We start from the raw sequence: 23,448 nt of genomic DNA on the forward strand, positions 1-23,448 counted from the left end.
TAAGCAAGCGTCTGAAAGGATCAACGTTACAAAGCCCATTTTTGCAAATGCAGTTGTCTCCAGCACTAATCTTCTGCTGCTTCCAATCCCTTTCTCCGGTGGTGTCCTCTGCACTTTACACACTACAAACAATTTGCATCACTTCTCGCCAATCCCAGTCGAGAGGTTTTTTGTTGTTGCGTGTACACGCACGCGCGTGTCTTATCATTACCGCGGGAACGTTTTGTTCGCGAGCGGGCTGCGTGCTTCGTGTTTGTTAGCTTGCGAGTTGGGTTTTCCGCGTTGACGTTTGTGCGTTTGCTTGTTTTTGTGTTGTGTGTTCACAGACGGAAGGTCATGGTCTAGCGCCTGTGATGAACTCCTGCCTGGATAGCAAAGACGCCATGTCCATATTTAGCCCCGCTCCCAAGTCCGGTACGGTGCCCATGTGTGCGTGTGTGGTGTATGTGTGTGTGGGGTGCGTGTGGGGTGCGTGAGAGGTGTATGTGTATGTGTAGTTTGTGTATGGTGTACGTGGGGTGTGTGTAGTTTGTGTATGTGTGGTGCTTGTGGTGTGAGTGTGTGGAAGGGTGTATGTATGGGATGGAGTGAAGTATTGCGCGTAGGAGTGTGTGGGCTGTTGTGGGTGTATAATGCGTGTGTGGCAATGTGTGCGTTTGTGTGGAGAGCAGTAGTGTAGTGGTTAGCGTGTTGCGCTACGAACCTGGCAACCGGGGTTCGATTCCCGCTCGCGGCCAACACCAGTGATGATTATTTTAGCCAGTCCTGGACCCCTCCCCTTGATCGACTCGGCCTCAAATGAGTAGCTGGTGCGATGTGTAAACATCGCCACTAGGGAGACAAAGGCGGCCGGGCGTCGTGTTGGCCACCGTCCTTCATATGTGCTCGTTTAACAGCACATGCCCCAACAGTCTGTTAAGGCTGTATGAAGGGTCTTTGTCTTTGTTTTGTATGTTTGTGTTATTGCTGCGGCCCATACCCACAAGGCAACATCTTTAGCATTCATACTGCAACGCGTCTTGAATAATACATTCCTGCGGAGGGAGCTGGTAGGAACGTTGGGTTGCTCGGTCAATGGCCAGGGTCAACGGCGGCGTGGTGTATTCCGCACATATGTCCGACTGTGAGGGCGGGCACAAGCCGGCGTGAGTAGGTTAAACGTTGAGTTTTATAAGGGCACCATGGGGTGACCAGCCCCAACTGAGTGGTCTGGCTCTGCACATGACGTGATGACCGTGCATCATAACGGACCGTTATTATAGTGCACCGATACATTTTTTGGTGTTGGAATTAATCTGATTTGCTCTGTGGCGCGATATTCAGGCGTGGTCGCTGTTCGAAATGTCCGAGCTGTTTTTGGCTATCGGTGTATAAGCAACAAGCAGGAACATCAATTTGAGTACCATCTAAACACACTCGGGTGCTGCTAACGATCATACCACGGCGGCCATCGCCTTTACGTGCCACGGCAAAATAAAAATAAAAACCCGTGCCTGCTTCACCACACTTGGCTCGAACGATCTCCCTCAAGGTGAAGAAACGTTGAACTTTGGCGTGCGTGTTTGTGTGTGCGCGTCTGTGTGCGCGTCTGTGTGCGCGTCTGTGTGCGCGTCTGTGTGCGCGTCTGTGTGCGCGTCTGTGTGCGCGTCTGTGTGCGCGTCTGTGTGCGCGTCTGTGTGCGCGTCTGTGTGCGCGTCTGTGTGTGCGTACAGCAGACACGAGGCCCCGCAGCAGCTCGACGAGCCTCATGAGGGAGGTGGACCTGCGAGTGTCCTTTGAGGACCTTGAAAATCTCTTTGACAACTCCTCGGATGACGACATGGGGGTAAGGGACGCACGGGTAAGGGACGCACGGGGGGGGGGCACGCACGGATTAAATAGAGATTCGATTGGCTGCTGCAAATATTATGTTACTGTTATTCATAATGCAGGTTGTTTTGGGTTAGATCGCGTAAATATAAATGTATATTATTGGTTCTTTCGGTAAAGTCACGTAGAAGGGAGATAATAAAATAATATAAAACAATAAAAATTCTCACGACGTTTCGACTGCAACACAAGCAATCATCATCAGGTGTGAAATCCACAGCAAGAATGTTTTGTTTGTTTTATATTTAAATTATTTTATTATTTCCCTTCTACGTGACTTTACCGAAAGAACCAAGAATATGAATCCCTGCAGTCACGAAAGCTTTAAATCAAAATATAAATGTGTCAAACCCGCCACCACTCGAAAGACAATTTTGTAAGGTTTGTCACGTAAACAGAACATGCCAATTCGTTGCTAGTACAACACGCCGGTGTGTTGGGAGAGCAAATCCACAAGATTTTCAATGGGAGTACGACGTTTCGCCAGTGATTACAGCTAGCATCATCAGGCAACAGCCAGACTTTCTATCGTTATTGTTTGCCGGGGAAAGCCTCGCTGAGTCTCTGTACTTTTTCAGGTGGGTCCTGCTAAGTTCACGCAGCGAGGGTGGTGTGACGGACTAGCGCGCACCGCGTGTCCTATCAGCGAGAATACAGTGGTCCCTCTGTTAACTGTTACATCGGTTGACGTGGTGCTGAGCCGTGCTCTCAGCCAATCAGTGATGCCCTTTTTATGAGAGTTTAAACCTCAACTGCCTTTGTTTACATTATAACGTTTTTTGTTTTTGCAGTGGAAACAGCCATTTTTTTTTTTTATAACTTACAAGTGAATTCGATTCGTGGTTATTTCGGTTTGTAGGAGTTTTCATGGAACGGATTAAAAACGTTAACCGAGTGACTCCTGTAATTTGCGAGTCAATTGGGCGATCTTACGGACCCGGGACGCCGACTCACGCGGCCTCTGCTCTCGTTCCGCGTAACGTCCCGAGACCGTTAATGCCCGCCACTACAAAGCGGACGGCTGTGCTGGAGCGCCACAATTTTTTCAAACGAGTGCCGCTACCGCCGGTGCCTTGTCGCATGAGCCATTGGCTCATTGGTCAAGCCCCAGTGCACACGAGCCGAGCTTGTTTTTTTGTTTTTCGGCCGCCTTCACCGTTCGTCTTGTGTGCTCGTCTGTTGCGACTGTCCTCGTCTCTGCTCGTCTGCGTCGCGACTGTTCCCGTTGCTGCCACCTGCTCGCTCACTCACGCGTGTTGCGCTCGCTCCCTGTGTGTGTGTGCGCTCTGCAGGGCCCATTGCCAGCAAAGGCGGCGCCCCCTGGTGGTGGAGGCGAGGAGAGGCACGCGTCGCGAGAGGGTCGAATGCCTCCAGCGCCTGCCCCTGCCATGCCTCCCTGTACACTGAGTGAGTAGCGCCCTCTGCCTGCTCAAGTCGCACACACCATGGGCTTCCAGTGGGCCGAACTAATGGGTTTATCGGGTCTCACTCATTGCACAAAGCGATTGCCACAAATTAACCACGGAACCTTTTGTTGATTTCGTCAAGGAGCGTAAACCAGCATCACGCGAACTCCGGTCATCCTCGCAGGAGTAGCTTCTGGCTAGCGCTTCCAGATGCGCTTCTTGCGGCCGTCTGGAACGCTCTTCCTTCCGATATGAGGAAGCCACTGGAGCTGTGCACTTTTAAATAGATGATGAACTATCAGAATCGGAATATTTAAATTTTTTATTGATGCTGGAGAAATCCGATGAGCATGTTAAGCTCTTTTATACAGATGTCCAGTCGGGGCATGGTAAGAACGTTACAACAACAAAAAAATTGAAAAATATGAAAGATAAGCAAATAAAAACAAATAAAACGAAACTTTTTTGTTTTACTAGGTAAGGCCCACTCAGCTATTAGCTTCAGAAGCAACTTGGCTATCGCAGTTGATAGCTCACGTGAACATTTATAGCATATAAATTTACAGCAACTAAACAGTCATATAAAGTTGTTTTACCTTCGGTGCGTTGAGGGGGGGTGGTGGGCTCGCCGTGTATAAAATGGGCCCATTTGATGGAAAGGCCGTCGAAACCACGGAGACGCCACTCGCTAACCGGCTGCTCGGAGGAGCCACCTCGACGCGCCGTCCTCGCTATCAGAGGAGCGGCGCCCTCTCCGGCCGCGCCGCTTGCCGAGCAGCCCCCCGTCGCTTTTCCCCCGCAGCCTTCGGACAGGCGCACGGCCGTGACCGCTGCCGTTCTCACGGCCTGCCTCACAAAGTCCATCCGATTTGACAAACTCACGTCGGAACACGTCAGAATCCACGCGCGTGTATTCTTTTTTTTTCCCCGTTGTGCTTTATTTTGTGTGTTAATACCGGACCGTTTTGCTTTCCTTCGCGAAGGCTCGGCCGACCTGCAGCGAATGTTCCCCACGCCGCCGTCCCTGGAGCAGCACCCGGCCTTCTCGCCCGTCAACCCGAGCTGCAAGGACTACCTGAACCCGGACTCGGCGCCCGGGCAGACGCTGCTCGACCCTCACGGTCCTCCCGTGGCTGCCCAGCCGGCGCCCTTCCGGCCGGAGATTGAGGACGACATGGGCAGCCCCAAACCCGAGGAGCTGAAGGTAAACTTCCCCCCACCCACCCCTCCCTGGTGTGGTGGAGACTTTGATTGATCCCACTGTCGCCTGGTATTACCTGAGGTCGTGGGTTCGTCGATCTTGACCCTGACGCCTGCTGCTGTATATTTGGAGTTTGCGGTGTCTCTCCCCCTGTGGTCGCGTGGATTTTTCTCCGGTTCCTCCAGTTTTTCCCTCCACATTTTAGACATCGTGCGTTGAGAGTATTTGGCTGCTATAAATTTCCACGTGATAAACAACTTCTTTGAGCTGTGTATAGCTCAGCTCAGTTTAGTTTACATTATAGAGTGGGTGGGTCTCCTCAACGTTGACTCCATTGCCAACCAAGGTTTAGATCGCAGGTCTCACACCACTGCCAATGCAGTGTCTCAAACAAAAAAAAACTACAAAACCTTTTCCCCTGAAAACGACCGCCCACATGCTGTGAAGGAGGACCATTGCCCTAAACGTCGCCTCCCGTGGGTTTTTATTCCGGCGTTCAGTCGCTCCGATTGTGACTACGTCGGACGCAGCCTGTCGGTGACCAAAGACTGCCGGGTTTAACGTCCAATCCCAAACCCATTTTATTTTTAACGTTCAGGGGCCGGCGCTGTTGACAACCGTGCGGTTTGTGTGACGGTGGTGGTGACGGTGGTGGTGACGGTGGTGGTGACGGTGGTGGTGACGGTGGTGGTGACGGTGGTGGTGACGGTGGTGGTGACGGTGGTGGTGACGGTGGTGGTGACGGTGGTGGTGACGGTGGTGGTGACGGTGGTGGTGACGGTGGTGGTGACGGTGGTGGTGACGGTGGTGGTGACGGTGGTGGTGACGGTGGTGGTGACGGTGGTGGTGACGGTGGTGGTGACGGTGGTGGTGACGGTGGTGGTGACGGTGGTGGTGACGGTGGTGGTGACGGTGGTGGTGACGGTGGTGGTGACGGTGGTGGTGACGGTGGTGGTGACGGTGGTGGTGACGGTGGTGGTGACGATGTCCGCTCGCTCGTCCCCCCCTCCCCCCCGGCAGGACTTCTCGTTCGTGTTCCGCACCTCGAGGCTGCAGCCCTTCGTGGGCTCCTCCATGTTCGCGCCGCTCAAGGCGCTGCCCAGCGGGTGCCTGCCTCCCGTGCGCGTGCCTGACAGCGCCATCTACCGGCCCAGCTGGACGCTCGGCAAACTGGACCCGGCCATGCACGCGCTCGCCGCTCCCTACATACGAGACGTGTAAATACCTCACCCCCCCCTGCCCCCCGCTTTCAACTGTCGTCCGTTCAACTGGCTCCGTGTTTTGTGAAAAGTGTAACAACCGGACCGAGGCGTGTTTTTTTTATATCCGTGTGTGTGTGCGAGTGTGTGTGTGTGCGAGTGTGTGTGTGTGTGTGCGAGTGTGTGTGTGTCGTCCCCCTCGGCTGTAAAGTATCGCACGGCTGCACCTCGCAAACGCTTGGTCCACACTCTGCAGACCCGATGCAAAAAAAGCGTCACGAACCCTCCCCCCCTCCCCCCACGCTTTCTGCAGCAACCTTCCGAGCGTGGGCAGCCTGGGCGACCAGGACTACCTGCAGATGAGCACGCCGCAGACGGGCACCCCGCTGGGCGGCGCAGGCGGCGGCGGCAGCAACGGCGGCGGTGGAGGCGGCGGAGGAGGCGGCGTGCTGCCCTCGCCGGCGACGCCGCGCTTCTCGACGCCGAACCCGCGCACGCCGCGCACGCCACGCACCCCGCGCGGCCCCGGCGGCCCCGCCAGCATCCCCAGCTCCACCAACTACAACTCGGCGGGCGACCTCTACTCGCCGGCCGCGTCCACCCCCTCCACCTTCCGGCCCGTCAACTCGGTGGAGCCGCCCGCCACGACGGGGCAGGCGCTGCCTGAGGCGCACAGCCTCTACGTGACGCTCATCCTCTCCGACACGGTGCTCAACCTCTTCCGCGACCGCAACTTCGACTCGTGCTGCCTGTGCGCGTGCAACATGAACATCAAGGTGTGATTAATAAAAAAGATTTATATTATTCGTGGAACTGCGGTATCGGTGCATACTAAAGTTGAAGAGGTTCCTGCCATCTGTGCGAGTTTTTTTTTTATATATACAGGGACTTCTTTATTTCCTAACATTCGACTTATTAACTTTCAGAGATGAAGAAACCTGTCCGTAAGTTCAACCGCCGTGCAATAGATGGCGGTGGTGGCATCTACATCTGCAGAACGTGAAGCGCCAGTCGCATCGACAGGAGATCATACAACTTTTAAAGCCATTCTCCGTGTTTAGTGTACATGCCGTACAACATGTTTGGAATTGACGGGAGTAAAGTTGCACTTACGAACAAATCCACTTACAAACAGACCTCTGGAACCTAACTCGTTCATAAGTCGAAGAGTCCCTGTGTAGGTTTTTAAAATAAATAGTTATTATAAAGCGAACCAGGATGTTCTGCACGCCAGAGTTCCCCGGTGTAAAAGCGAATTGTCTTTAAAGTTGCCACCCCGAGCTCTACAAGTACTGCCTCCCATACGCGCCCCTCCTAACCCTCCATGTTAACGGAAGGCATCGCCTAAGTCTCGCCAAATTCAAGGTCTATCCATACGGGTTTTTTTTTTGGGGGTTAGATCGTGTAAATGTAAATGTGTCGTTAAACCCGCCACCACCCGACACGGCCAATTGGTGAGGTTTGTCACGTAAATAAAACGTGTCAATTCGTTACTGCTTGAGTACACCGGTGTGTTGGAGACTAAACCCACAATATTTGCAATTTGAGCGCTGTGACGTTTCACCGGTAATAACAACGCCCCCCACCCCTCCCCCCCCACCCCCCATCCACCACCAAGGGAGCGGATGTCGGCCTCTACCTTCCGGACCCCGGCCTGGAGATCCAGCGCCGCTGCTCCTGCGGCTTCAGCGCCGTGGTGAACCGCCGGCTGGGCCCCAACGCGGGCCTCTTCCTGGAGGACGAGCTCGACATCGTGGGCGGCCCCCTCACCGAGTTCGGCCGCGCCGCCCAGCGGCGCCTCGAGTGCTGCGGCCAGACGGACGCCGATGGTGGCCTGCGCCTGGGGGCGCCCGACATCCTGGACTCGGCCTCGCAGGACACGGCCACCCTGGTGTCGCTGCTCGAGGACAGCTGCAACAACCCCTTCCCGCCGCTCGGCCTGGTCGCGTCGCCCTCGCCGCCGCCTCTCCCTCCGCCGCCGCTGCCGGGATTGCCGGCCCTGCCGGGCCTGCCGGGCCTGTCGGCGTTGCCGGGCCCCGCAGCGGGGCCCGGCGCCGACGCCCTGCGACTCGACCTGAGCGACGGCAGCAGCGAGTGCGTGATGGCGCTGGAGGCCGGGCGGCAGTACGTGGACAACCCGTCGGGAGGGCGCATGGAGGAGACGGCCGTCAAGGGGACGCTGCTGCACCACTGGCCCGAGCGGCCCGGTGAGTTACGAGGGGCCGTGCGGTTAGGGGGGGTGGGGGGCAGGTGGATGTACGTACGTCCGTTGAACTTCTTTCGCACCGTACGTAACCGGAGGTGCTCGGACCGTGCTGATTGGCTGGGTGGGTGACACACGACTGCAGGTGGCTGGTGTGGGGAGTGGGGTTCGGGATGGTTGATGGTCTGCGGTTATCGTGGTGAAAGCAGCGTTGTAAGCTTGAGCGTTTGCATTCCCGGGTCATAATTTGAATGCCTCGTCAACTCGGAGCAAGCTTGCTCTCACCTCAACCATTCCATTGCCTTGCTTCGGCCTCGCCAAGGGACCCCCCCCCCCGCCCAGTGGCAGCTGTCCCTGCGCACCACGACGTGAAACGAAGCGACGACCTGGAAGTGGGCGTCTAGTCTGCCTGCATGTAGCAGGGCAATGTTGCTCGTTGACGATAAAAATTAGACCATATTTGGTACCGTGGCTTCCTGCAGCGGCACAAGCGCTCCCGCCTCCCCGCCTCTCTATCGAATTGCGTCGCGCCAATCGCTCGTGGTGGTGAACGCCCCCGGACGGAGGCGCTCGGACCGCGAAACCTCCGCAACAAAGCCGGGCAATCGCGCTCCCCGGCTCGACCGCGTTTTAAACCATCATGTTGACGACTTTCGGTGGTCGCGGTGCGCCGTCGACGTGGGGACGAGTCGGCGGAATTGGCTCGCGCTTGTTGTTCGATTCTCCGCTTGACCTGCTCGCGTTTTCCCTGCTCCCGTCCTCGCGCCCTGCACGTCCAGCGGTGGAGGTGTCGTCGCTGTCGAGCCAGGACGTGGTGCGGCTGCTGGGCTCTCTGCAGCCCGTGCTGCAGGACGCCATCCAGAAGAAGCGCACGGGCCGGTCCTGGGAGAACGTGCAGCACGTGCAGGGCCCGCTCACCTGGCAGCAGTTCCACAAGATGGCTGGCCGGGGCTCTTATGGTGAGGATACTGGGGCATGTAAGCACCACATAAATTAAAATCCTTATGGGTGGGGGCCAAACTTTGTCCTTGCACCTGAATCTGTACTCCACCAGGACCAACCACCACCCCCCCCCCCATTGGTCTTAGATCATGGATCCTGGGCCCCAGCCCTGGTATGAGCATTTCGTGAAAACCTCACCACGACGCGCCCCGTCGTCACGCTGACAAATTGGATGCGAGAGCAAACGCGCGAGGATTTCCGAGGGGTGCCCCATTCGATGGTCCCGAGCTATTTCACCCCTCCGACAAGGCCACGCGGGTCGCGGTCTCGCATCGGCCGCCGCCGCCGCCGCGATTGCGCTGCTCGTCGCGTCACGCCCCAACTCCACCCGTCGTGCAGGAACAGAGGAGTCTCCGGAGCCGCTGCCCATCCCGCACCTGCTCGTGGGCTACGACCGCGACTGCCTCATGGTGTCGCCGTTCTCGCTGCCCTTCTGGGACAAGCTCCTGCTGGAGCCGTTTGGGTCCCCGCGCGACATCGCCTACGTCGTGGTGTGCCCCGAGAACGACGCTCTGCTGCACGGAGCCCGCAACTTCTTCCGCGACCTCAGCACCGTGTACGAGGTGAGGGTTGGTATCCCGGCATCTTCGCCTCCTCCCGCCCCCCCCCCCTCCACCTGCACCGCCCCGGTGGCAGCAGCCAAGCCGGTGCCACCTCTGCAATGATTGTGCGTCGTAAACGTCGCTACAAGGGAGACAAATGCGGTCGGGCGTGGTGCTGGCCACCCGCCCCCATCGTGTGCCGTGCCGGCCGTCGTAGGCGCCGGCTACTCGCTCATGGCGCTGGCCTATAAAAGAGGGGATCTTCGTCTCGTTTTGTGATTGCGCAGAACTGTCGCCTGGGCCTCCACCGGCCCATCACCAAGGTGCTGCGCGACGGCATCATGCGCGTGGGCCGCTCGGCCGCCCAGAAGGTGTCGGAGCAGCCGGTGGACGAGTGGTTCTCGCAGAACGTGGGCCCGCCCGGCAGCGCCGCTCACGAGGCCTTCTCCAAGCTACGGCTGTTCGCGCAAGTGTGCAGGCATCGCCTGGGTACGGGAGGAGAGAGAGAGAGAGCGTACTTCTCGCACGGCACGATGCAACGGCGTTCCTTCGCACTCGGCACGATCCACACTCGCGTGCGCGCGTCCCTGTCGTCCGGTCCCTCCCCGGTGGTTCACGACGGTAATGGTTGCAATGGGAGTTGTTACAAGATGCTCGTGAACAGAGCGCCTCCCTCGTTGCGTAGACGACGACGCAGGAAAAAATCCCCCCGGCTTCGATCTTCCACCCCCAATCTCGTGGGGCCACAACCCCCTGAACCGCATCTTCACAAAACGTGGCAGCAGCAGCAGCTACGGATACTTAAAACGCGTGCATGGAAAATTTAAAGATCGTCGGTGTGCGATGAATGTGGGTCGCCCGGTACAGAACTGTGGAACGTATAAGCGACATTTTCCTTTTCTCGCGTGACGAAGTTGTTTTTGACTTCCAATTGCTTCGTTCTCTACACTTTTTTTTAATTTCTCTTTGCCACTTTGGTGACCCAAGCTCTCACTCCTGCAAACATATAGGACTCACCCTGGCCTCTCTTGAATTCCCAACATTGTTGAATAAAATAAATAAACGAAAATCAAATTAAACATGTGGGCAGATCTTGGTTGTCGTCCCCCCCCCCACTTGGCCCAGTTGTTCCCATCATTTTAACGGTCATCCCTTCGGTTTACTGTTCACTGTTTTTATTTTACCAAGCAAGGCCCACTCAGCTATATAGTTACTTTTCAGTAGCGACCTGGCCACAAATGACGCACGTTTCTAAATTTACAGCAGGCATCAGGGTCTGGATCGAACCCACGACCTCCTGCATACCAGGCGAGGTATTTGACATCTCGCCACCGCGGCGCTCATTCTGCCTGCAGGCCCTCACCTTGCGACGCAACAGCTCGACAGCTCCCTGCTGGCGCAGTCGTCGAGCCAGCGAGCCCCTCCGCCGCAGCAGCAGCAGCAGCAGCCTGGCGCTTCGGCGGGGGCGGCCGCCGCCCCCGCCTCCTCCGCCGCAGCCACGGGCCCGAGCGGCGCCCAGGGCCCCGCGCAGGCCGACGCGAGCGGCGGCGCCGGGACCGCGGGCGGTGCTGGCGGTTGTGGAGCCGGTGCCGCCGGCGGTCCCGCTGGCGGCGGTGGTGGCGGGCCCAACGGCGGCGGTCCCAACGGTGGCGGCTCGGCGGTGTTCCCCGGGTCGTCGGCCATGCCCGGCGGGCAGCAGCAGCAGCAGGCTTCGTCACAAGCGTCCGGAGCAGGCGCCTGCTCCCAGCCAGCGTCCGGGGTAAGTGGCCCTGCCGTCTTCGTATTGACGCCTCTGCAGTTTCGTCTCGAGTTGGCCGGGAGGTTTCCGGAGGGGTCGGACTGCTCCGGAGCTTGACGACTGCTGAGAAATCCTGGGTTTGGTAGTGCTCCGGGTTCACTCAAACTAGAAACGTATTTCCTTTCAGCGAGGATAACATGCCTGCAAGCGGGTAAGTAAGTAACGCTTGCGGGGTCGTTTCAAGGTGGGTAGGCCCCTCATGTGGCTGCGATCCTTGATAAAATAAAATAAAAATGCGGGGCCGTGAGCTCTTCCCCCACCCTGTGTGAGGAAGAGAGCGAGGGAATGACGGCACTTGTTTTGTTTCTTCCTCTCAGCAGCCAACCGGCATGCCGTCGCTGTCGCAAGGCATGATGGGAAGCCAGTCTTCCTTGCAGCCTCCCCAAAACTTCCTTGGTCAGGGGTCGACTGGAGTAACGCAAGGCATGATGGGAGCCACGGCAAGCCACCACCAGGTGCTCGTTTGCCCCCACCTCACCGCGCCACCGACGCGGCCGTTTCGGTTCGCACGTCGTTCCGGGTCTCGTCCCGAGTCGTCATCCTCCTCGTCCACGGGGCCTTGTTGTCGCTCGCGTAGCCGAGGACTTGAAGCCGCCTGCACACGAGCAGATTTTTCACCGCTCCGGTATCTTTTGACGGCGTCCTCGGATCTGTTCCTCGGCTGCCACTCCCCTCAGGATTCTTGACCCGTCGGCCATCAAGCCCCCACTTCTATCAACCCCCCCCCCCCCCCCCGCTTACTTTGCTTAACAGTTGAAAAGTTAGCGGAGTTGACAGTTTTATCATTCGGTTGCATTGATGTGTGTGGGTGCTTTGGCACTGTATTTTAAGCTTAGAGCTGCAGTGTTGACTGTACTAAACTATTACAAAACTATATATTTTATTTTACTACCCAAAGCCAATTGAGCTGTGTAGCTCTTTCTAGAAGCGACCTGAGCCACAAATGATAGGTCAACAAAGTGGCTGATCACGTGGATATTTTCGCAGTAGCCAAATCATTTAACTGCGTGATGTTGATTCTAAACAGACGGGGGAAAAAGTTTAATTAAAAATGTTGCAGGTAAGGACTTTTTTCCCAGGTAAGGCCCAACTGAGCTCCTATATGGCTCTTTTTTCAATAACGTTTCAAGGTGGTAGGCCCAGAAAAACACATTGATTCTAAACGTGGAGGAAAAAATCCGGAGAAAAATCCACGCGACCACGGGGAGAGAGAGAGAGACACGCAAACTCCAAATATACGGCAGCAGGCATCAGGGTCTGGATCAAACCCCCACGACGACCCTCTTGCTAAACCGGGCGAGGTAGTTAACATCTCCTAGCGACGTTGGCGTACTTAAGCCAAGACGTTGAGAGGTTTGCATTTCGCCTGCTCCTGCGCAGCGAGTGCTCGCTCACTGTGGCGTTGTTTTTACTGTTACTCGTTGCTCTCAAGCAATGGTGGCTAATTTCATTGTGGCCGTTTTACCTCCCCTTTCAATTGCTGCAGGGCATGATGGGAAGTCATCAAGGTCAGAGCCAGTCCGGAGGCGGCGTGGAGGTGGACGGTAGCTCGGCCACGTCACAACCGATGGACGTCCCCGACAGGTAAACCACTGCTCCATGGAGCTGCTGTCCACTTAACAACTCGGCTTGAAAGCAATTTCACGTGAAGCTTCGTGTTCGCACCTCGGATTAGCGCGGTTGGCTACGTACGGTGCGAAAGAAGTTCAACATACACACTAATCAACGATACAGCCGCCGAACTTAAATAAGTTTTGGCGGCTTAAATAAGTTTGGTGGCTGTATCGTTGTTTAGTTTTGTATTTGTGTATGTCGAACTTTCGCACCGTACGTAGCCAACCGCAACCGTGCTATGTATATATGTTGAGCTTCTATCGCACCCTACGTCACCAACAGTGCTAATCGGGAGATGCGGGGTCGGTGGAAGGACAAATGAAGCAAATGGAATCGCCGAGTTGAAATGTTTTGTCGGGCTTTGCGGTTGCGCAGCACCGGCACGGAACGCGAGCGCGAGCGGATCGGCGTGCCCACGGAGGGCGGCTCGCTGGAGGTGCCGGTGCCGCCGGCCGTCGTGGTCTACATCGTCGACCCGTTCACCAGCGACGAGGGCGACGATGCGGGGGCGGGCGGCGGGGGGCCGGACGACCCCGCGCTCAGCGCGTCCATGTGGACGCTCGGCCTCCTGCGCTGCTACCTGGGCATGGTGAAGCACCTGCCCAAGCACATGCGCGACGCCATGTGTGTGCAGGTGAGGCACGGTTGGGGGCGACGGGACGCCTGAATAACAAGGAATGATGGGTGACGTTTGGGGCAGTGGGCCCTCTTTCACAGGACGTGTGGACGATCATCTTCTGGGGGGGGGGGGCGGTGGTGGGGAGAGGTTTTGCAGTCGTCTGCAAATTTTTTTTTAAACGCCACCATAATAAAGATTCTTTTTAGTGTTGGATCGTGTAAATATTAACGCATTGTTGAACCCGACACGGCCAATTAGCAAAGTATGTCGCGTAAACAAAATGTGCCAATTAGTTGCTATTTCAGCAGCACGGCGGTGTGTTGGAGAGTAAACTCACTACAACAGTTACATTTCGAGTCCGACGTTTCGCCGGTGATTACAACAACCAGCATCAGCAGGCGATGGCCAGAATTGTGAAGAAGTCCTCCTGTTTTGTGCTGACAGAGGGGTAAAGGTGATGCCGTCACTGAGTGTGTCAGCTGTGACGACCAGAGGGGGGTTAATGTAGTCCTAGAAGTTACAATTGATCATGTCCATCTGAGAAAATACGCAGCACCTATGGTTGGGAGGGTTATTCAGACTGCGTTGACTGTGATGTGGACTGGCAATCCTCGCCTTGTTTGGCATAAAGTTCAACGTTGAGTCGACCCACGCCCTATCAAGTAAATTAAACTAAACTTTTTTGTATTTTACCAGGTAAAGCCCGCTGAGCTTTTTAGTTCTTCAGAAACGGACCTGGCTGTCACAAATGTTAGCTCGCCGAAGTGGCTCATCATCACGTGGAAATTGATCAGCCAAATAATCTAAACGCGTGACGTTTATTTAAAAAATGTGGAGGGGGGTGGAATAATCGGAGAGGACCTGGAGAAAAATCGACACGACCACTTGGAAAGAAAACGTAACGAGCTCTCGCCGTGTGGACCGCTGCCTTGCCGCCTCTCGTCTGTGGTTCCTTCGAGTCGTCCTTTCCTCCGCTCGAGAGCGAGTGAGCGCCCCGTGGCGTGGCGGCGGCGGTGGCAGCGACGGTGCATTGTTACGAGTTCACCGTTGCGACTTCAGCAATTCCCCCGCGGTCAAACGTCGCGCGGAGCTTGGCAGAGCGATGGCGTGCCGACGGGTGCGCACGGGAATCGTCGCGCCGCACGCCGGGAAGGACCTCCTCGCCTCTTACCGCCGTCTCCCCGCAGGTGGTGCCGAGCCGCTACCTGCTGCAGCCGGTGCGCCTGGAGGAGCACCCGCTGCATGTGCAGCACCTCAAGTCGCTGGCGTTCAGCGTGTACGCGCAGTGCCGCCGCCCGCTGCCGCACCCCGTCAGCATCCGCACGCTCACGGGCTTCGGGCCCGCCGCCGCCATGGTGTCCACGTTACGCGAGCTCGAGGTGAGGGGTGGCGCGGCCCCCCGCGGTGGGGAGGTGGGGAGGGGTGAGTGGTGGTGGGGGTGGGTGGTTCCCTGCAGGTGGTGATGGGGGGTTAGAGCTACCGCCTCTTGTGTGCCGTGCCGGCCTTCGGAGGCGCCCGCTTATCAGCACTTGCCCCAACAGTCTGTTCAGGCTATCCGAGGAGGGGGGGATCTTCGTCTTTGTTTTGCGCGAGCTCGATTCTCCGCCAGGCTTTTTGTCATTTCACGAATTGTTGCCCCCTTTGTGTCACGCGCAGCGTCCGGAGCGCCTCCAGATCTACTCGCCGCCGTTCATCCTCGCGCCCGTCAAGGACAAGCAGACGGAGCTGGGCGAGACGTTTGGCGAGGCGGGCCAGAAGCACAACGTGCTCTTCGTGGGCTACTGTCTGTCCCACGACCAGCGCTGGCTGCTGGCGGCCTGCACCGACCTGCACGGAGAGCTGCTCGAGACCGCCATCATCAACATCCACGTGCCCAACCGGTGCGCGCACGCTCACGCACGCTCACGCACGCTCACGCACGCTCACGCACGCTCACGCACGCTCACCCTCGCTCACCCTCGCTCACCCTCGCTCACCCTCGCTCACCCTCGCTCACGCACGCTCACGCACGCTCACCCTCGCTCACGCTCTCTCGAGCCCCGGGGGTTGGCAATATTTCTAAGAAGAAGAGCCGTTCAGTTTTTGTCTTTGACCAAAATAGTTTGAGAGGCGCGTCACACGCAGAACGAGCTACTTGTACGCAAACACAGCAGCAGGTATTTGGTAGGTGGTAAACTTTGACTGTTGGACATTTTGCTATTACCAAGACACTCCACAGTGACCCCATTCCCTGCTATATTTAATCAATTAAATTACGTTGAAGATTGAAGATTTTTTTTTTTTAAGAATGACTGGCCGCAAGGGGGCAGCCCGTAGAGCCGGATGCTGTTCCGGAGCCGCAGGCTGCCTGACCCCTGACCTAGCCTCCTCGTAGTCTATATGAAACAAATGATAGATGTATATAAAGCTAATATGAAATGGTGTTCCATGTTACGAGCGCGGATTGCGTTTGTATTTATATTTATTTTAAAATCTATCCTCTCCAACCTTTTTGAGGGTTCAACCCCCCCCCCCCCCCCAAAGCCGTCACACGCAGGACCACGATGACTTTGCCATCGCCACGTAGCCTTCCGCGTTCACGGCTACGTACGGCTCGCGAAAGAAGTTCCACGTGCATGCAGCGCAGCCTTCGCAAAGACAAAGATCCCTCCCACATAATCTTTAACAGACCGATGGGGAAAGAACATACACTGCCGCTGTGCACTCGCCCGTCGGACTGACATCCCCCCCCCCTCCCCCACCGCCTCGTTTGCCCGCGACAGCTCGCGGAGAGGCAAGGTCGCGTGCCGCCGCTTCGGCCTCAACAAGCTGTGGGAGTGGTGCCTGGGCGTGATGCAGCTCACCTCCATCCCCTGGCGGGTGGTCATCGGGCGGCTGGGCCGCGTGGGCCACGGCGAGCTCAAGGGTGAGTCGGCAAGCCGTGTGCCTTCACCCTTCGCTCGCACTCACCGGAGGGGCGGCTTCGTAGCCCTTCACCCCCGCGATCGCTCCTCTAACCGCGTGGCTTCTTCTTGTTGTTGGGGCAGACTGGCACATCCTGCTGGGACGGCGCGCGCTGCAGTCGAGCTCGCGCAAGCTGAAGGAGACGTGCCGCATGTGCGGCATCTCCGCGGCCGACTCGCCCTCCATCCTGTCCGCGTGCCTCGTGGCCATCGAGCCGCAGGGATCCTTCTTCATCATGCCCGGTAAGAGCGGCCATCTCTCTCTCTCGCCTGTCTCTCTCGTGTGCCCGTCTCACTCTCGCGTGCCCGCTCCCCACTCTGAGTTCCTGCGTTATCACTTTCGTTGCGATATACGATCCCCCGTGCGCCAACGTTTCGCAAAACAAAACTCGTAACAAGCAACCGTTCACACGGACCCGCTTCATCCCCCCCTCACCCCATAGCCTTTTGCGGGACCCCCAGCGGCCCGTGGGCCACGGCTTGGGAGGAGGCCACCCTTGTCAGGGCCACAGCTTGAGAGGGCCCCCCCCCCCCTTAGTGGATATACCCTTCTGCCAGATGGCGGCATGAACCAGCCACTTGCTGCAGGGGCTTTCACCTTCGCCCGGCGCCTCCTGCGTGTTCCGATTGTGCAGCCTTGGCGCTTGTTTTCGCTTGGCTCTCGCGCCCGTGTTTGTCGCGCGCTCGACGTGTCGCCCGGCGGCGCTAACGACCCTGCGTCCCCACCCCCCCCCGACCACACCACCACCGCCCGACCCACCTCGCAGACTCGGTGTCGACGGGCTCGGTGTTTGGCCGCAGCACGACGCTCAACCTGCAGACGTCGCAGCTGAGCACCCCGCAGGACGCGTCGTGCACTCACATCCTCGTCTTCCCCACCTCGGCCGCCATGGTGCCCACGCCCAACTTCAACCCCGAGCACCTCGACTTCAACTCCAACAATGGTTTGTGCCCCCCCCCCACCTCCCCCCGTGGTTTTGGAGCCCTTTTTCACAGGTGCTCACGACCGCAAACTGTACGGAGCCAGCCGTGCTAATCGGAGGTGCGGGGGAGGGCCAACAAACTTATCGCTAAAAACAGTTCTAAAGGAATGACTTGTCAATGTAGTATAGTGATATAGTAGTGTATAATAGTGTCGTGTTTAGTGATGTAGTGTGTACGTGTGTTGAACTTCTTTCGCACCGTGCGTAGCCACCCGTGCTAGTCGGAGGTGCGGGAATGTTTATCTTGCCGATGTCATCGAGGAGCGTAAACCATCATCGGGTGAACTCAAGTCATCCTCGCGGTCACAGCGCCGACTTGTGGCTGGCCGTCAAAGACGGTGGTCACCGCGTCGCACGCTTTCGGATGCGCTTCAGTGGCCGTCTGGAACGCTCTTCCCTCCGATGTTAGGAAGCCACCGGAGCCCTAGCTGTTCACGAGTAGCACCTGTGAAAGCCGGCGCAGACATTTAACCAGTTCATTCGCAAATGCAAGACAGAACTGTTTAATAGAGCTTACAATGTATGAACGGTGGAGCAGAGGAGGGGGGGGGGCGGTGGAGCAAAAGTGCAGGAGCGACGGAGCTTTCCGCCGTTGTGCTTATCCGCGTTGACGGTCGCGTCCGTGTCTCCCCCACCGCTCCGTAGAAGTGATGGACATCTTGGAGGAAGACATCTTCCGACCTGAGCAGCGTGGACCCCGAGCTGTCGCAGCTCATCAACCTGCACCCTTCTCCCACCGCCTCGCCCGGCTCCCCGTCGGGGTCTCCCTCGGGCCCCCACGGGGACGCCCCCTACCAGCACGGCCAGGGGGCCGGCAAGGTGACGCCCGCCACGCCGCTACGTCCTCGCCGGCTCCTCGGCCGCCCCCCGTTCTTTCTCGTCCGGTTCCCGTCGTTCACCTCGCTCCGTTCCTCTCTTGAAAGCGTCGCCTCTTCCCCGTCGCCCATTCTCTTCCTCTTCCGACCCTCCATTTTTTCCCTCGCCTCTCCTGCCCTTCCCTAACCCCCCCCGCCCCCCCCCCGACGCACCCCTCTATCGCGGTCACTCATTCCGCATCCCTTGCATGCCCCTGCCGTTTAAATAATTCTTGGTTATACCGTTTCTTTGTTATTGTAAATGTGATTTATATAAATATATCCGTTTAAGAGAGTAAAAAATGGGGGTGGGGGGGGTCACATGACATCCGGACCACCGTGTACAACAGCAGTCATCGCCAGGGTCTGGAATCGAACCTGCGACCTCCTCGCGCACCGGGCGAGGGAGGAGGCGGCTAACGCCTCGCCGTGATGACGAACGCGCCGCGCGTGCCCCCCCCCCCCCCCCCATCCTGTGCCGGCGACCGCAGCACCAGGGCGGCGAGCGGCTGCTGTCGGCCGAGTCCCACGAGGAGGTGACGAACCTCCTGCAGCAGCCGCTGGCGCTGGGCTACTACGTGTCGACGGCGCCCGCCGCCCCGCTGCCCCAGTCCTTCTGGGCTTCCTGCCCCCAGGCCCAGCAGCACTGCCCCCTCTTCCTCAAGGTAGCTACCCCCCCCTCCCCTCTCTCCGTCTCCCTCCCCCCCCCTCTCTCCTCCCCCCCTCCTCTCTCCGTCCCCCTCCCCCTCTCTCCGTCTCCCCCCACCTCACTGTTTACCCCCCCCTCCTCCTCACTCCCCCCACAATGCCACTCACATTTTGTTGTCTCTCCCCCCCCCCCACCTCCCTCCGTTCACCCGCAGGCGTCGCTGCATCTGCACGTGACCTCCGTGCAGTCGGACGAGCTCCTGCTGTCGAAGCTGTCGCACCCCCTGGACTCGAGCCGCACCTCCGACGTGCTGAGGTGAGGAAGGCGGTGGGGGGGGGGGGGGGGCTGGGGGCCGTGGGGTGGTCGAGGGTTTGGGGGTAAGCTCAGCCGGTGGTGGTCTGGGATCTCGGCTTTTGGCTCGGTCGCCGAACAAAAGGGCTTCTGCGGCCGTCTGGAACGCTCTTCCTTCCGATATTAGGAAGCCACTGGAGCTATGCACTTTTAAAGCCTCATTATCTAGGTCGACAAACTCATTTCTTTAGAACTGCTTTTTGTGCGTTGTCCTTCTCCCGCACCTCCGATTAACACGGTTGGCTATGTACGGCGTGAAAGAACTTCGACGCGCACACCTGATAATTTCTCCCGACCTATTGGCATCTGTTGACGACCACCACTTAACGACGGTCGCCCCGACCCAGTTGGCATCATCTTGTGACACTTGTTGGCGTGCGTGTGCACGCGTGTGCCCCCCCCTCCCTCCACCCGCCGCTGGTTTTGCGCGCGTGCAGGTTTGTGCTGGAGCACTACAACGCGCTGTCGTGGTTGTCGTGCGATCCGGCCACCCAGGACCGCCGCTCCTGCCTGCCTGTGCACCTCGTGGTGCTCACACAGCTCTACAACACCTTCCGCACGCTGCTGTAGCAGCACCCCCTCCGCTCGCCCGCCCGCCCCATGGAACTCCACGAGACCCCCGGGAGGAGTGGGTGTGGGGTGGGAGTGGGTGGCAGGGGCGTTCGCGTCGCTCTGCCCACCGCTCCTCCGCTGCTTGGCGCCCGCCCGACGCCGGACGTGAGCCCGACGCCGGCCGGCGACGAGAGGAGGAGAGGGACACAAAAGAAACAAACGGGGACCTCTGCCGACAGAATTGTGCGCGCGTGGATGATGTCGGGTGAAGATGAAGAAGATGGGTGGTGATGATGATGAGGACCGCGTTGACGATGATGACCGCGATGATGAGAAAAATCGGTGGAAGTGGGGGGCGTTGATGAAGTACGATGTGTCCCCCCCCCCCCCCCCCCCGATTTCCGATCGGACATGATGGCGGGAGTGGGGGTGTGGGCGGTGGGGTGGTGTTGGTTTGTGAGCATCAGTGCAACGGGAAGAAAGAGATGCTGGAATTTTTTGCGTCATCCTCTCTCCCGACCGCCCGCCCGCAAGATCTTTGTCCCCCTCGCAAGCCAATCAAAACAGCCAGCCGTTGAGGACCCCAGCGATGTGCCAAGACTGCTTTACCTACACAAGTGTTAAACAAACAAACAAAAACCGTCTGTTGTTCCCTTGGCCGTTCACTCCCTCGCCCAGTCGCCCTCGTGGGGTGGGAAACAAAAACTAAAAATGATGACAAACGAGAATGCAAATTCTTCAGCTCGTCTCCCTCTTTTTACTCTTCACTCAGCTCACCGTTGTCCGTTTGCGTGACGCTAAAGCTAGAAAAATTATGATGACGATCGTTTAGCGATTCTCCGGTCGTTGGTGTCCACGGTGACGATCCGGTGGAAAAATTGGACAAAACCGCGATTGCGATTTTGTCCAATTCCACACACCCCCTCTTCCTCGCTTACGTTTTGTACAAAGCGCTGTTCAATGGCTCTCTATTACGCGACGCTAACAAACAAAACTGCCTTTTGGGTTTCGAGGTCCGCTTCTTAAGTGGACCTACGTTTAAATGGTCTGTTTCGTTGGCATTAAAATAAATGAATTCCTTTAAAGGGTTACTTTTAAATCGGCGAATGAGTGGAGTTTCTCCCGATGAGCGAGGAGTACATTGGAACCGGTCTCTCCTGCGGGTTTGTACAAAAGCGTCGGCACGTTATAGGCCTCTTATTTTTTAAGACTTCTTCAAACTTAAAAGAAAATTAGGCGGCTTTTCATGAAAAATAATAATGATTTATTATTGATTTCTTTGCCCGTAAAGTTTTTGATTGCTGTGCGAGCTGAGCTTTTAAGTGGAGGGGGGGGGGGGCGAGATTGAAGCAAAATGACAAGGAGAGAAAGAGGAGAGGGGGGAAGATGATGGGGTTGGGTGCACGAGGGAGTGATGGCGATGGGGGACCCCCCCAATCTTTACCCCACGGCCCCCTCTTGGAAGACGGAAGTGGCAGTGGTCCTTGCCATGAGCACCCCCACACACACTCACATGCACACCCACACGCACACCCACACGCACACCCACACGCACACTCACATGCACACCCACACGCACACCCACACGCACACTCACATGCACACCCACACGCACACCCACACGCACACCCACACGCACACTCACATGCACACCCACACGCACACCCACACTCGCTCACACCGCTCAGTATTGTCGCGCGGCCCACCGGATGAAGGCGGCCATCTTTGTAATTAGTACTGTACAGTGTATACAGATCAGATGACTTAACGGGACAATGATGATGATGATGTGTTTTTTTTTGTGGGGTGATAATGGATTGTGAAAGAGTGATGGCTTTGGGGGATGTTTGGGGGGTGGGGGGGTATGTGCTTGGGTGGGGAGATGGGATATGGAAGGGGGGTGGGAATGGGGGGGGGGGTGTGGGTAATTATTAAAAAAACTCAAGTGAAATTAAAAAATAGGAGAAGAAAAATATACAAAAAACTTTTAATTTACTGGACTATTTTCGTAAGCAGATTTTAAAAAAAAGATACAAATTTGACATATGCTTTTTTCTCAAATATATTAAAGAAAAGTTTTAAAAAATGTAAAATTGTATACAATGTTTAAAACTTTTAGTGTTTTTTCATACGACTCTGTAACAATTTTCATCCTTTTTTGTAGCCCTCGATTGGGGGGTGGGGGTGGTGGTGGGCGTCTGGCCCACGATGGCTCTGCTCAGAGACCCCCGCGGATCCTCCTGCTCCTCGTTCCTCCTCTCATTTTTAATCAACTTGCGCCCCCCCCCCTTTTGACGTCTCTTACTTTTCCTTTGAAGCAAAATGAAATCGAGAGAGAGAGAGGGGGGGGAGGGGAGGGAAGACATTTATTATTTAAACGTTTTAAGTTAAAAAAAAAACAAAAAAGTTTTTTTTTTGGTCGGAATATTTATAGAAAAAAATGTGTGTTCTTAACCTATTGAAAAAGGTAAAAAAAAAGAAGCTTATATTCTCTAAATGACTACGAATCTTGAGCCAGAGAGCGAGCGAGCTTCAAGGCAGTACGCCGTGAAGAGCTAGAAAAGGGGGGGCGTGGGGCGGGGGGATCTCCCCTTTTTTGGGGGGGAGGGGGGGGCAGCAGCAGCGGGGGGTTTGGGGGGTGTGAAGGCGTCCGCAGTAAGATTGGGGTGGGGGGCGGTTGGCCACGTTGGGGGGGGGGGGGGGTGGCGGGGGGGGGTGTCGGTGACCCAGCGACTGGGTGCGGAGGTTTGGCGAAGAACCGCGGCCCCCCCCCGCTCTGAGGCAGCGATCATCCCCCTGGGGTGTGCCACCGCCACTGCCGACTCTTCCCCGCCCCCCCCCCCCCCCAGTCTCTTACCACCCCCCCCCCCCACTGTCAAGGACAGCCCCCTGCCATTCCGACTCCCATGCCAAGCCAGCCTAGACTAAGCATTTGCATGATGAGTGTACATTTCAGACTTTTTAACGAAAACGCTGTATAATTTATGCTGTTCTTAATGATTTCCCTTCCCTCCCTCCCCCCCCCCTCTTAAGCATTACACTGTGGGCTTTTATATGACAATAAACCACGTTTTCATCTGTAACTGAGTGCGGCTCCCTGCCAGTGATCGTCGCTCTAATATTAATAACGCCAAAGTTTTTTGTTAACAAGCTTTTGACAATCCGATGTAAGCAGTCCTCGATTTACGAACGCACGAACTTACGAACTAGCGTCCGTGACATTTTCAATGTAAAAAAATTTACCCGTAAAAACAAAGTTTTTCACTATAAATCCTTTATATGCGGGGCGGCTAGAGTCCTCGTTCTCTGGCTTGAGATGGCTGCCACCTATGGGTCAGATGATTGTCTGCCACCATTAAGCAATTGGTAATTAATTTTTTTTTCCCTAAACAGTAAAATTTTGGAAAAAAAATTTCACGAAGATAAATTGTCACGCACAACGAGTCTGTGTGCAAAATGTCAGCTCGATTGGATCATGGGAAGTGGGTTAAAAAACGACCGAAAGATTTGCACGGTCGTAAGCAAGCAAGCACGCAAGCAAGCAAGTGAACTTAATATAAAGGATTTAATTACATTGACTTAAAATACGAACTCGCACTTGCAAACTGCGCCGCGTAACTATGTGATGAGTCTGCCTCGTGCTAGGAGTTGGTGTGTGTGCCCA

General features: G+C 56.5%; 1 protein-coding gene across 1 annotated transcript in view; it reads left to right on the forward strand.

The window, feature by feature from the left end:
• The window catches only part of LOC144945373 (mediator of RNA polymerase II transcription subunit 13-like), an 80,648-nt gene extending 60,706 nt beyond the window's left edge, over positions 1-19,942 (forward strand). Inside the window, 24 exon segments of the mRNA XM_078873862.1 lie at positions 327-414; positions 1,713-1,840; positions 3,162-3,276; positions 4,259-4,479; positions 5,497-5,693; positions 5,989-6,451; positions 7,294-7,882; positions 8,658-8,837; positions 9,220-9,443; positions 9,710-9,911; positions 10,778-11,181; positions 11,538-11,675; positions 12,707-12,804; positions 13,210-13,468; positions 14,641-14,832; positions 15,110-15,333; positions 16,216-16,358; positions 16,480-16,638; positions 17,163-17,339; positions 18,024-18,064; positions 18,066-18,197; positions 18,724-18,897; positions 19,096-19,196; positions 19,670-19,942. Of these exon segments, the coding sequence (XP_078729988.1) occupies positions 327-414; positions 1,713-1,840; positions 3,162-3,276; positions 4,259-4,479; positions 5,497-5,693; positions 5,989-6,451; positions 7,294-7,882; positions 8,658-8,837; positions 9,220-9,443; positions 9,710-9,911; positions 10,778-11,181; positions 11,538-11,675; positions 12,707-12,804; positions 13,210-13,468; positions 14,641-14,832; positions 15,110-15,333; positions 16,216-16,358; positions 16,480-16,638; positions 17,163-17,339; positions 18,024-18,064; positions 18,066-18,197; positions 18,724-18,897; positions 19,096-19,196; positions 19,670-19,802 (4,782 nt within the window). The 3' untranslated portion in view covers positions 19,803-19,942.
• The last annotated feature ends 3,506 nt before the right edge of the window (positions 19,943-23,448 follow it).

This window comes from Lampetra fluviatilis, chromosome 37 (genome assembly GCF_964198595.1).
Source record: "Lampetra fluviatilis chromosome 37, kcLamFluv1.1, whole genome shotgun sequence".
Taxonomy (NCBI): Eukaryota; Metazoa; Chordata; class Hyperoartia; order Petromyzontiformes; family Petromyzontidae; genus Lampetra; species Lampetra fluviatilis.